This window comes from Dermochelys coriacea, chromosome 2, assembly GCF_009764565.3.
Source record: "Dermochelys coriacea isolate rDerCor1 chromosome 2, rDerCor1.pri.v4, whole genome shotgun sequence".
NCBI classification, from domain to species: Eukaryota; Metazoa; Chordata; order Testudines; family Dermochelyidae; genus Dermochelys; species Dermochelys coriacea.
In genome coordinates, this window is record NC_050069.1 from 100,601,063 (window position 1) to 100,614,281 (window position 13,219).

Sequence of the window (13,219 nt, forward strand, 5' to 3'; positions counted from 1 at the left end):
AAATGTCAATTTTGATGACCATTCCAGCAGACAAATTCCAACCAAATCAAAAATTCTTTTCAGAAAATTTTTATTGTATGGAATTCTACATTTTCATTTTGACTATTACTGACATGTTATAACATGACATAATGTAGTGGAAAATCTAATTTTTATTTTATGTGTAAAATAACTAAGGTCAGCTCAGGGGTGAAAGTAAGTTAGAGGACTTACCAGTACCCCAGAGTCCTGAGCAGGGGGCATGGCCTCAACCAGAAGAGGCGTGGCCTTAAATCCCCAGGCCCTTTAAATCTTGATTTAAAGGGCCAGGGCTCCAGCTGCGGTAATGGCGGCTGGGAGCCCGGGGCCCTTTAAATCACCCCTGAGCTACCAGCTGCAGAGGTGGCTGGGAGCCCCGGGGTTCGGGCATGATTTAAAGGTGCCAGGGCTCCAGCTGCCACTACCACAGCGGAGCCCCAGGCCCTTTAAATCACTGAGGAGCCTTGGGGGCTCCTGGCTGCCACCGCTACCCAGGGCTCTGGGCTCTGGCAGAGCTTTAAAGGGCCTGGGGCTCCGCTGCAGTAGCAGCTGCGGGGAGCCCCGAGCCCTTTAAATCCCCATCCGAGCCCTGCTGCCCGAGCCTGGGGTAGTGGTGGCCGGGATCCATTGGGGATTTAAAGGGCCCTGGGGCTCCAGCCGCTGCTGCTGCCCTGGCCCTTTAAATGCCCACCGGAGCCCCACCACTGCTACCCCAGGGCTTCAGCAGCAGGGCTCTGGCGGGGATTTAAAGGGCTGGGGCAGTAGCGGTGGCTGGAGCTCTGGGGCTCTTTAAATCCCTGCCAGAGCCTCCCCACCCCTACCCCAGGGCTCGGGCAGCAGGGCTCAGGCGGAGATTTAAAGGGCTTGGGGCTCCAGCCGCCGCTACCACCCCGGCCCTTTAAAACCCCTCTGGAGCACTGCCGCCGCTACCCCAGGGCTCGGGCAGCAGGACTCAGGCGGGGATTTAAAGGGCCTTGGGAGGGTAATGGGGGCTGGAGCTCCAGGGCCCTTTAAATCCCTGCCAGATCCCCGCCTCTGCTATGCCATGGCTCGGGCAGCAGGGCTTAGACCAGGATTTAAAGGGCCCCGGGGGCGGGGGGCTGGTAGCAACGGCTGGAGCTCCAGGCCCTTTAAATCCCCGTCGCAGCCCCGCCGCTGCTACCCCAGGGCTTTAAATTGCCCTCTCGGAAAGCCGGTCCTGGTATAGCGCACCGGCTCTTACCGGTACGCCGTACCGGGGCGTACTGGTTTACTTTCACCTCTAGTTAGATGCTATTTAGAACTGATAAACATTTTTGTCTTTTTTTTTCCAGCTTAAGTATCCCCGTTTGTGTTGTAATAAAACAGTTTGACACATTCAGGAGACACTGTGGTCTAGAAAAGACAATACAAATGTTTCAGTCAGTATTAAGAAGCTGCTGACCTTTATAATTTATAGTTTATTTTATGTTTAAAATCAATGACTATTTAAATTATTATACTCGGTCATATTATGACATGTCAGTCGTAATCATGGATCTGACTCAATTACTGGCATCTTATGAAATAATGCAACAATAATATAAAATGTGAGGGGAGGACAAAATGAATGTTGAAACAAGAATTTAGAATCTCAAAATGATTTTTTAATCAAAATCAATTTTTTTTCAGAATTTTTTTTCAGATTAGAGGAAAATTGGGAAATCTCTTTTCATTCCACTTTAACCTAATTTTCATTTTCAAAATGTCTGTTTCCTGTGAGTGAGAACTTCTGAGGTTTGATCAGTTCCTGCCCCATTCAAGTGTCTTACCCAGACATGTATGAATTCCCTTTGGCAAGAGGTAAGCTCAAACTCAATGGCTCCGAGCCTCAAAGTGATTAGCACCTTGCTTTGATGCCCTGGGCTAAGTCAATGACACTTTTGAAACACATGCAGAATTGTGTGAGAGAGGGGAGACCATTCCATTGTGCTTGCAATCCCCACTGCAGATCGACCACCCACCCTTCACATGCCACAGATCCCACTCATTCCTGGCCCTCCAGTCACAAAGGGTATGTCTACACAGCAGAGAAAAACCCACAACTGTCTCATGCCCGCCGACAAGGTCTCATGGGGCTCAGGCTGTGAGGCTGTTGCATTCCTGTGTAAATGTCTGGGCTCAGGCTGGAGCCAGAGCTGTGGAGCCCTCCCACCCCACAGGGTCCTATAGACTGGTCCAAAGACTGACTGCCAGCATCTATTCTTTACTCCTTCTCTCCAAGCAGGAGGAGTCACCTCTATTATACCTTCATTTTCTCTTCCCCAACAGAACTGTAGCATTCCCTAGTCCCTCTCCAACTGCTTCTTGTCATTTCTGAAGTGATAAGTCTCATGACCCAGTGATTTAGATTTAAAGTAGATGTGCTGCCTACACCTACTGTTACAGATCAGTGCTATGTTACCACCCCACTATCAGCCTTCCAAGCTAAGGGGCTCTTCTCTTATATCTGGATCTGTAGTTCTTAGGAATGGCATAGCTGACACAACTGATGCAGTGTTTGGAGCTACTTTAAATGGGGGACATGGCTTTACAGGAGCAGTGAGGTTTTGGAAATATTGCCACCTGAGCACTCATTTTTGTCCCGTATTGCTTTGGGCATCCAGCACTTGGAGTAAATTTTCAGAGCTAAGCATTATCCATATTTGGCTTTGAAAATTACCTTTTGAATTTGAGCACCCAATACGTATGATGCCTCTGATTTTCAAAAATACTGAACACCCATACAGCCTATGAATTTCAACTGGTGCTCACTGTCTTTAATATCAAGTTCACTCCATACACCCAAACAAGAAAATCCACCTCCACTTATATGCTTCTTGAAGCCATTCTCAATTGGCTTCTGCTAGGTAGCTTTGCTTGACAGCTTTTATAATTAAGTGGGACTGGGTTAGAAAAATCAAACCCAATGACAAAGGAAAATCAATGCTGATTGTATTTAATCTCAGTTTTGTATAACAGATGTTTTCTGAATATTATTGCATTGTAATTGGATAAGTTTTTGTTTGAATAGAATGTGAACAATCTCCGCATCAAATGGACTGGTAAATCCTTTTAAGTTATGTTCTTTATCCCAGCAGATGAAATACATTTTGTAATGCCTAGTGTGAAATACCTGAAAATGGATTAAAGCTTTCTTTTGCATCTCTCTGTTCCAACTTCTGCTGGTAGTACCCATCCAATCACTTGTAGCACTGGCTTGGGAACACTTGAGGTTTTCAGTGAGCAGATGACAGTTTATTGCTTTCTGGCAGGTGCAAATTCATATGTTCATATTAAGGAACCCATGTGTCCTGGAGGCATGCATAGTGAGTGACAGAATATCAGACGCCAATACGGGTGTCTCTCTGTGGTCTAGCAGTAAAATCCCACTCGATAATACTTTCACTGATTGTAAACAGTATGTAACAGAATGTGTGCCATGATAGAAAGCTGACAAGTTCCACAGCACTAAAGTATGCCCAGAATTTGTAAAGAGATTTCTACAAATTGAAATGCATTAGCATCCACAATGTTTCCAGTACATGAATGATCTAACTGGAGATCTTTGCTCAAACTTTAGTTTTGAGCACAAAATCTTATTTTTAAATATAAAAATTACTCTCTGCCTCACAATGGCATGTGCAAAATGGCTCAGCACACAGCACCCTGTGCAGTCAGCACAGGGCCCAGGTGTCAGCTGCAGTGTGCATCCAGCCATTGCATGAGAGCTCACTAATTACAAGGTCATTGCATGCACAGTCCATGTGTACCTGCTTAAACATGGTCAGGCTATGACAAGTGTGCCTTGCTTTCCAGCCTAGCTTCACAGACTATGTGTTTGGGGATGCCAAAGATAAAAAGGGGGCAGAACCAGCTTTTCCCCTTTTGAAATTATATTAATTATTGTGGCCATTGTGGTAACATCCAGGAGCCCAGTGATGGCCTATGACCCTGTTGTGCTAGGCACTGTGCAAACACAGAACAAATGACTGGACCTTGCCCTAAAGCACTTACAATCTAAACTAAGTTTATAGGAATCTGTTTGCTATATGGGCATAAGGGGGCCGATTCTGTGAGGTTCTGAGAACACTCAGAATGCTCAGCACCTTTCAGAAGGTGTTGTCCACCTCACAGGATTTGGTTTAACTAATCTAACTGGAGAGATTAGAAGCCAACTTGCCATCTGGGTCCAAAATTTATCCCAATTAATTCAATAGGAGTTTTTAAATGATTTCAATAGGATTAGAAGCAGTTCCTTTGTGTGAACATATTGGAGTGTGTGTTCATTACTTACCACATTTTAGTTTTCTCATTCCAAGCCAATATATTGCCTTTCTTCCTCATTCTTCTCTTAGGTTGTGCTACTATCTCTTCCTGCTTCATTCCTGTAGCCTTGAATTATGAGGTTGTTTTCACACAGGAGAAATACATCTACAGAATAAGGCTAGCAGGCTAAAACTTCAGTATTTTCAGCTGTATTGCTAAGATTGTGAATGCTCTGGCTGGGCCATATTCCATATTGGGAAGGAGCTTTTATATATATATATATATATATATATATATATATATATATATAATATTCAACGTGAAGGTTAACACCTTCCAGTCACATCCAGCACTTGTGTCAGTGTCAGAGGCATGGCCCAAACTAGATGGGTTAATTAACTATTTGCCATTGTAGCCACTGTAATGATATCTGAGGCTCTCTGTATTCTTAAAAGTAAATGAAAATTCTACAAGGTGACTTTAAAGATGTTAAACTGTGTCTACATTAGATAGTAAGAGGTATTCCAACTGGGGTTAACTATCTTGAGATACCCAATTTGATTTTTAATATCTTAGAAAGACCAGGCCTGATCAGGTCTGATTCTTCATTACCCTACACCTTGTGCGATCATCCACACATGTGCAAATTTGGTTTAATAGTGAAAGGAAGTGGGTCTGATCCTGGAAGATGCCAAGCACTTTCTGAGGGCCTTCAACTCCACTGACATCAGTGGGAGTTTAGGGTGCTGAGAAGCTCACTGTATTAGGACCGAAGAGCCTGATCTTGTGCCTGCTGGAGTCAGCTGAAGTCAATGCAAAGTCTCCTGTTGACTTCAGTGGGCACTGGATTCACTTTTAAACATCAACACCTTAAGTTGGGTACCTCAATTTAGGGGCAATAAGGGGGATATTACTCTTTGCATTTTTTCTTTTACATTTTAGTAATGTTCACCTGCTAGTGAATGCTATAGTTAAAGCTGCTAAACAATTTTTGGTATGACCCTCTGTTTTCACTTGCTCATAAACATTTTTTAAAAAAATATTTGGGGGCTGAAATTTAATATGCTTTTTCCTCAACTCAAAAGTGTTGGCAGGGCAGGCTCCACTGAATAATGACTATATAAAGTCCATCTGGCCATTTTTGAGAGATTGAAAATCTATGGATTTCCCAAATTCATTTTAAAAAAATTGCTATACATTCTTGCTCCCTACTCCCTCAAGCCACTCCAAACAGACAAATGTTGAAAACTTAAAATAAGATATATCAGAAGCACATGTTGAGGTTTCTGTCAATCTTTTGATCAAAGCTGATTAGATAAAAAAGTTCTAAGTGACTGAAAAATTATTTGGCCTTTTCACAGTTCTATTCTGTTCTGCATAGGTTATATAATATCTGAGGCCAGATCTGCATACAGGCTTACACCAAGCACTGTGCTGGTTTGGGCTAGCTGCCCATGTCTGGGTGTTCTTTATCCCATGTAGGCTATTCTCAGTGTTAGGCTGATTGTCTAGGCATATCCGTCAGGCTCCTATCCCAGCAACAACTTCTCCCTTTCTCCGCTTCAGCTCCCACTGACAGCCTGGGTCTCAATCACACAGGCTAGGCAGTTTCAACTTCCCCAAGCACAGATACGGTGCTTCTGTCTGTCTAATATGGGAACTGCTTTTCTCAAGAATCTCAAATGGAATGTGGGTTAACAAATGGGTTTACATTTATTATTATATATTGTGGTAGCCTCTGTGGGCCCCAGTTATGAATCGGTAGATGCAGAAATTTATGAAATTAAAAAGACACAATCCGTGCCTCAAAGAACTTACCACCTTATAATATAATGAGAAACAAGAGGTGGAAACACAAACAGGTCCAAATTTACCATGGTATTGTGATGTTTAGTACAATAAACAGCAATCACAGCATCTTGATTCCCTTGTCATTCTCAATTGTTCTGTAGGCTTCCCATTAGAGGTGAGTTTTAAGAAATGGTGTGAAGGAGGTTAAGATGGTGGCTTTACAGATTTTTATGGGGAGCTACTCCTAAGTGCAAGGTGCAGTATGGGAGAAAGCATGAAGGCACTTGTGGAAATAGAGGTCTAATGGATAATGAAGACTGACATCACTGGCTGAATGAAGATAAGGCCACGTCAACAGCTTGATAATGCATTGCACTTTATACAAAGGGTAAGGTGAAGCAGCAGAATTTTGAGGCGACTTGAGAGAGACAAAATTTCATTTGCTGAGTCAAGAATGGAGGAGGTAGTGGTAGTCAAGATACAAGATGGCAAAGTTATGAAAGCCTGGATAGCAAGGGAAGAAAAAATGTGCATGAGAGCAATGCTGAAGGAGACAAGGTAATGGTCAGAAAGGGAATTCTAGCAACAGTGGAGAGTGGGCAGGTGAGCTGATCCCAGTTTGTAAGTTGCATGAATAGGTGAGGGCGAGGAGATAGACTTAGGGGTCAGATGGGAAATTTCTTTGTACAAAGTTCTGAATTGCACAATTTTATAAGATCTGTGATAACTCAGAAAACTCTTCATTTTTGCTACCTTAACTGGAAAATTCTTGGGTGTCAACAGGGACCTACGATGTAAAGAGGGACAGAGGCCAAGCAAACACAAAATTAAGGCCTGATCCTTGTTTGCAAGACAGTCATTCTGCAAAGCACAACAAAAGCAGATCTATACACAATTCTGAAATGTTCAATAGTTTCCTTCATGTTGGAGGGTTAGAGAGCATCTTAACACAGTCACTGGTGTGTTAACCAACTTATTACAGGAAAAGAGTGACATCTACACATCTTCCCAACACCCTCCAGTAGTTACCCAGCCTATCCTCCCTTCATTGTTCCTCTGCATGTTCCCCATATCTCTACCTTTCTTCCCTCTACACTTCCTTTTCTCCAGCAACTCCCAACCCTACCCCATCTCAATTCCACCCACTTAGAGATAACACCCCAAAGATATTCATGGAGGATGGGATAGTCACACATCTCAGAGTGATTTTTAAGTTGTCTGAAGAATCAGGAAATCAGATGGAATCCATTTACACCTTGCTCCTATCTGGATGGCTTACTTTGCAACCATGAGTCCCAGAAACTTGCTTCTTTTGTAGTGACTTCTTTTATTTTAATGAAAGCTGAGATTCTGTGGACTTGGAATACGTTGTTTGGGCCAGGAAACATTGAAAGCGGTGATTGGTTGACACTATCACCTAAAAGGAAAAGGAAGTACAAAGCACTACATGCAACAAAAACAAAAACCCCTCAACACTACTGTAATTCCACTTGCTACAAAAAAAAACACAATGAGAAATAAGCAAGTTGGGTTGGGATCTTGTCTATATTAGAAAAATTGCACTGAGTTAACTAAATTGATTTAATTAAACTAGTGCAAACCTAAAATGTAGACACACACAAATCAATTTAACCCTTGCTTATATCAGTATAGCGTACATCAGTAAGCTACAGAGTTAAGTACCCAAAAGGTAAATCAGGTTAAGTGCATTTACATTAGGTTTTACACCACTTTAAACTAGATCAGTTTGAACTCTATTTAGTCAAACAGATGAAACTTTATTAATATAGTCCAGCCCTCAGTCTAGTTCTAAAAGGACAAGTTTCAAGTTCACAAATGTCTCCAATGCCACATTTAGCACTCTTGTAAGTATTAGCAGAGAAGTATAGGCATCTTTCACGGCTGTTGTTTGTGTTGCACTTGTATTGTGGATGTTGTATGTACAGCTGGTTGAAATGTTTTAGGCAGATGTTTTCTGTCAAAAATAGGCAGTTTTGTCAAACATCAAAGGTTTTTGTGGGAATGTATGGATTTTGATTAAACTTTTGAAGGGAAAAAGGTGAAACATTTTGTTCTGGCAACATCAAAATGTTTCATTTCATTTCATTTTTACTTTTACATAATATGAAAATATTTATTTCAATATACTATATCATATTTACATATTATATTTAATATTCCTTGTATATAATATAACCTTTTAATATATTATAAAGGGTGAAATATTGGAGGGCGGGGCGATTCTAAAGTATTTGTTTGGTTTGATTTTTAGTTCATGAAAGCTGAATATTGAGTATAACCTTATAGAAACAGGTTTGGTAAATTTCTGTGTAAGGTTGTTTTGCTTCAGTGAATGAAAACATTATCTTAAAACTCAAGGTAAGAAATTATTATACATTGTTTTATGTATCTTTATATAAAAAGTTACAAGTAACAAGCATATGACACAAAGAAATGGAACAGTAACAACAGTAATTGTGAATGCATGCTTTTTACAATGTATCTAATAAAAGGGATTTTTGCCAACTCAAATATTCAGTAACATACATGCAGATTATTTTCTCAGTGGTCAAATTAGTCATTTTGCTAGATGCAAATCCAACAAACATTTCTATTGAAGTGATTATGAATGGCTAAATACCTGATTTCAATAAATTGTTCCTGAAATTGGGTATCTTACTTCGTAACTTTAATTTAAAAAGAGGAAAAAAAGAAAAAGAAAAATGACCAATTATGATAATAATTAGAGTCTTATTGCCATCTAGTAATTTTACTCAATACAGTTTGCTGAACTTTATCATGATATGAGAATAAATGGTCAGAGAGTCCATAAAACCTCTATCTGGTGTTTCCATGGTCCATAGTTTCACATTTCATTGTAGCATGTTCAAAATCACTCAGGAGCGCACTATTCTCAAGCAGTCTATATAATGAAAACAATATACATATAACAAAAGTTCAATGTAAAATCTTCTTTCACATATCACACAATAGACAAGCTGATAAAGACATAAAATGTATTAACTGAAATAATACGAACATAAAAAATAAAGCTAGGATAGTTTCAGCCAGGAACTAATTTCTTCTTCAAGTTTCCAGTAAATCTCAAAATGTATTTAAAAACTAAGGAGCACTTTGTGGCTAGCAACCAAATTACAAAAGAAATATGTTATTGTGCAATGGGAATATCTTGCTGAGGAAGTAAGAAACATCTGTAACTCTTAGGTTTGGATAGAGGCAGTGGAATGAAACTTAGAAATATATCCCCTTTTTTTTCCAGACAGTTGAAATAATTCACTCTAGATTTTTCTTTTCATAGTCCCCATGTTTGCATAAATAGTTCTTCTCTGAAAACAAAACACTGTTAAAATATTTTCTCCCTATAAAGGAAAATATAGGTAAACAAATATATTTATCTACATAAAAATCATTAAAGCATTTATATTTTCTCCCTACAAAATAGATATAAACATCTGTATAACAATTGTATATATAACATATGTGTATAGCCTATGATCTAGCTGTAACTTCATTATGAAAGTTGAGATGATATTTATTCAGATAAATGGTTGTGGTAATAAATTAATTTCAAATGAACAGCCTAGTAAATGACAAGTAAAATGATTTGTAAATGGTAAATATTAAAATGACACTACTGACTCCCAAAACTCTGCCTCACCACACTTGAATGATTCAAATGAATTGACAACAGGTTGCTTCATATCTTCATAACTAAAATAAGTTAGGCTGCCAGGTTTTACATGCTGTATCACATGATAGGACTTTTAAAATGTAATTTTCATCAATGAAACATGAAACACCACATCCATGCAAAGCATCTGTCTTTATAATGTGTTAAAATGCAGATCACATTTAGCAGTGGGACGTTACAAAGCTATCAAGTATAAGGATTTTAATAGATTTAATGTTTAGTTTATATTGTTAAAGAAGTCATCTGTAATTTTAAATTCTCTCTATACATAGATATTCAAAACTGACTCTATATACAAAGACTTTAGCTAGCTAGCATATATCTTGAAAACTATCAAACTTTTTCAAATAAAACAACATATAATGAAATGCAACAGATGGTGCATGTGGCATTCATGTATGTTTACTTACCTTGAATTTTCCTTTTAGACCCTAGTTGTGTTGTACTCAGACTCATGTTTGCTTAGAGACCCAATGAGGCAGAACCTGGAATGTTATGGCTATTTCATTCAACATAATAATGTTTTCATAGAAGAAAAGAAATATATGCATACACACACTTAATAAAAAGTATATATCTTGCTAATTTGAACAATTTGTACCCATAGCATCAAGCCATTTACACTGGCATGCAACTAGATTAAAATAACTGATGAGTTTTTCAGAGACTTAGCTAGCTTAAATGTGCACACACACACACACACACACACGCACACACACACAAACAAACAAACCAACCAACCATGTAGGGCATATAAAACACAAAAGCACAACAATAATATATGCAAGGCAAAACACAAATACATATAAAAAGTTTCTGAGTGCTCTTTTCCAAATAAGTCATTCATAAGTGTTTCTGTTTTCCTTTTTTTTACTTGTAAACTTTTAATCATTCTTATTTACAGGCATTCAAGATGCAATACACAGTAAAAATAGCTTTTGTATTTAAAAAATGCCAGACTTTACTTTTTTTCATGGATTAGAAAGACTCTTCTCAACAACATTTTTATATGTAAATATATATGAATATTCTATAAGTACTGAAATGCCTCATTTTAAGAGAGAGAGAGAGAGATTAATGACAAGCAGTGATCTCATGGTTAATAACAGAACAAATATTGTAATATTTTGAAAATATTGTCATTCAATTTGTAGAAAACAGTGTTTCATAAGAAAGGGGGTTTCATTATCTCTGAAGTGTGTTTTGCATTGGTCTGTCATGCACCAAAATAGGTCAATACTACCCCTTTTTACTAATTTATTGTTTTCATGGATTATAGGACAATACTCAAGGCCACCTCTTAGCTATAAGAAAACCACATGCATGTAGCTCTTTCAAAAAACTAGATTTGATCAAAAACTTCTTTGGTTTAGTAAAAATTGTACCCACTCTTAGTTGAGAGGTGTGTGTGAATGTGTGTGAGTGTAAAAGAAAGAAAGAATGAAAGAATAAATGAATGAACAGGGGTAAGGGGCTTCAGGAAGGGAGAAGGTGGAGATAGAGTGGGGGGGGGGAAGGGGGGGAAAGAGAGAGGGGAGAGAGAGAAAGACAGGAAAAAATATTATGGCCTAACTTACAAATAAAAAGAAATGTATAAAAAATGAGGAAAACAAGAATATTTTAGGGGTAATCAAGTCCTTATGCAATAGTCTTCATCAAAAATCTATTGATACTGACCGCTGGACAGCTTTATCATGTCTTGACAGCCTGTGACTTGTAGTTGGTACCTCTTCAATTTCATCTATCTCACACGCATCTGCAGCATCTTGTGAGTAGCTATGCTTCATGACAAGAATATTTCTCCTGTTCATGGGCTGGATGAGGGGCTTTACAGGCTGCGGTTGTATTTCTGTCAAGATAGAAGCATCTCTTGTGCTGAGGTTACTACGGCTGCCCTTAGTGCTAGACAGTTGTGATCCACAGTGATGGTCATGAATGCATTTTGAAGATGATCTCCGCAGTTTATGATAATTTTCAAAGTCATCTGCAACATCTGCAAGGTCAGCTGCAGCCCCTGTCCCTCTAAGAGTACATAACTCATAATGAGGAGGCTCAAACACCTCCTGGAATACTGTTTGATCAAAGTCTGTTTTCCTTTGGACAAATTTTTTACGAGGTTGTTTGATCTGTACTATAACAGAGATAATAAGGAGGATGATCACAATGCAAGAGGTCACCCCAATTACAGTCCCACTGGTATTGGTCAGTTGGTCCAAAATGTTAGCCTTTCTTTTTTCTGTGTAAAGAAGAAAAGCACAGCATTAATATCCGATTAAAAAATAAACACAGCCATAACTGTTTTGATGCTTAGCATAACGTTGTTTCTATTCTGTGTTTGAGTTTACAGAAGCAATTTTGTAAAAACAAATAAAAAATGGTATTAATAAAAGATAGAGCAATCAAATACCAATATCACAACCTTTCCCATTTGCCAAGTGATAATCAGGACATAATCAAACTCAAAGATAATAAAGGCTATTTTAGTTTTTAAACACTGTCTTTAGTTTCATCCCCAAATCCCCATTGTATTGCAAAACAAATCACGAGTCTGCTACACAACACTTCTGTTTTACTTCCATCTCCCCTCACTAGATATATGAGATTGGGAAATGAGATCAATGAAAGCAGGACTAGTTTATGGGGTTTTAAAAATAAATATTTCTCTGCATTTGGAACTCATCTGAACTCCTAATATTGATGAGCTGAGCTGATGATATTCAAAGATTGAGCTGAATCAGGAGAAAATGGAGGAGTTATTCAAAATAAGGTTTCCAGGAAAAATCCTCTATCAGCCTTTATTTATTTTATTTCCTAGAACCATGTTAATGAATATGATCCTTCAGAACACCACTAGCTTCAACTCAAAGGTTGATCCTACACACTACCCATACCTTTCTATGGGCTGCCAAGTGCCAATCTCGCTCATTGTTAATATAGGGAAGAAAGAGAAATTCTCCCTGCCTGCTAACATATCTGTCCCAGCATTAAAAAGGTTCAGTGAACTCTCAGAAAAAGAATTTAATTTCATCTCCCTCTTCTGTGTATTTCTCTGTGGTTTGCTTCCTAATTTACAGGTGCCTGGGTGGGCTGAGGGTGGCACTCAATGGGAGCTGAAAGAGTTCAGTACCTCTCAATAACAGGAACTTTAGATACATGACTTTCAATGGAAAATGGTGAATAATGTTTAACTTTTAATTCAGCTTCATTTCTACTGTCAGTCTAATGTATAACAGATTGGGATTACTTCAAACTCAAAGGCATTCACAACGAATCAGTGACACCCCCTGCTTGGCCTGCAGGCACCTTTTCTTGTGGCTTTCATGGTATTTAAAGTGATGCTTCACTCCCCATTGGACTGCTACTGTAGATTGGTTCCAGGGTCCTCCAACCAACTGATGAAGACCTGGCAGCAGCACCAGATTCAAAAAGCAG

The 13,219-nt window shown here is 39.0% G+C and overlaps 1 protein-coding gene across 10 annotated transcripts in view; it reads right to left on the reverse strand.

Moving 5' to 3' along the window:
* Nucleotides 1-8,455: 8,455 nt before the first annotated feature.
* NETO1 (neuropilin and tolloid like 1) overlaps nucleotides 8,456-13,219 on the reverse strand; it is an 81,438-nt gene continuing 76,674 nt past the window's right edge. For 3 of the 10 annotated variants that reach the window (XM_043508184.1, XM_038393450.2, XM_038393454.2), the window contains 2 exons: nucleotides 11,465-12,023; nucleotides 8,456-8,998 (listed from right to left, as the gene is read on the reverse strand). In XM_043508184.1, the coding sequence (XP_043364119.1) occupies nucleotides 8,914-8,998; nucleotides 11,465-12,023 (644 nt within the window). In that variant the 3' untranslated portion in view covers nucleotides 8,456-8,913. Of the gene's footprint in view, nucleotides 8,999-9,048; nucleotides 9,456-10,197; nucleotides 10,287-11,464; nucleotides 12,024-13,219 lie in introns of those variants that run through there. The other 7 variants (XM_043508180.1, XM_038393460.2, XM_043508182.1 and 4 more) reach the window with 6 other exon arrangements.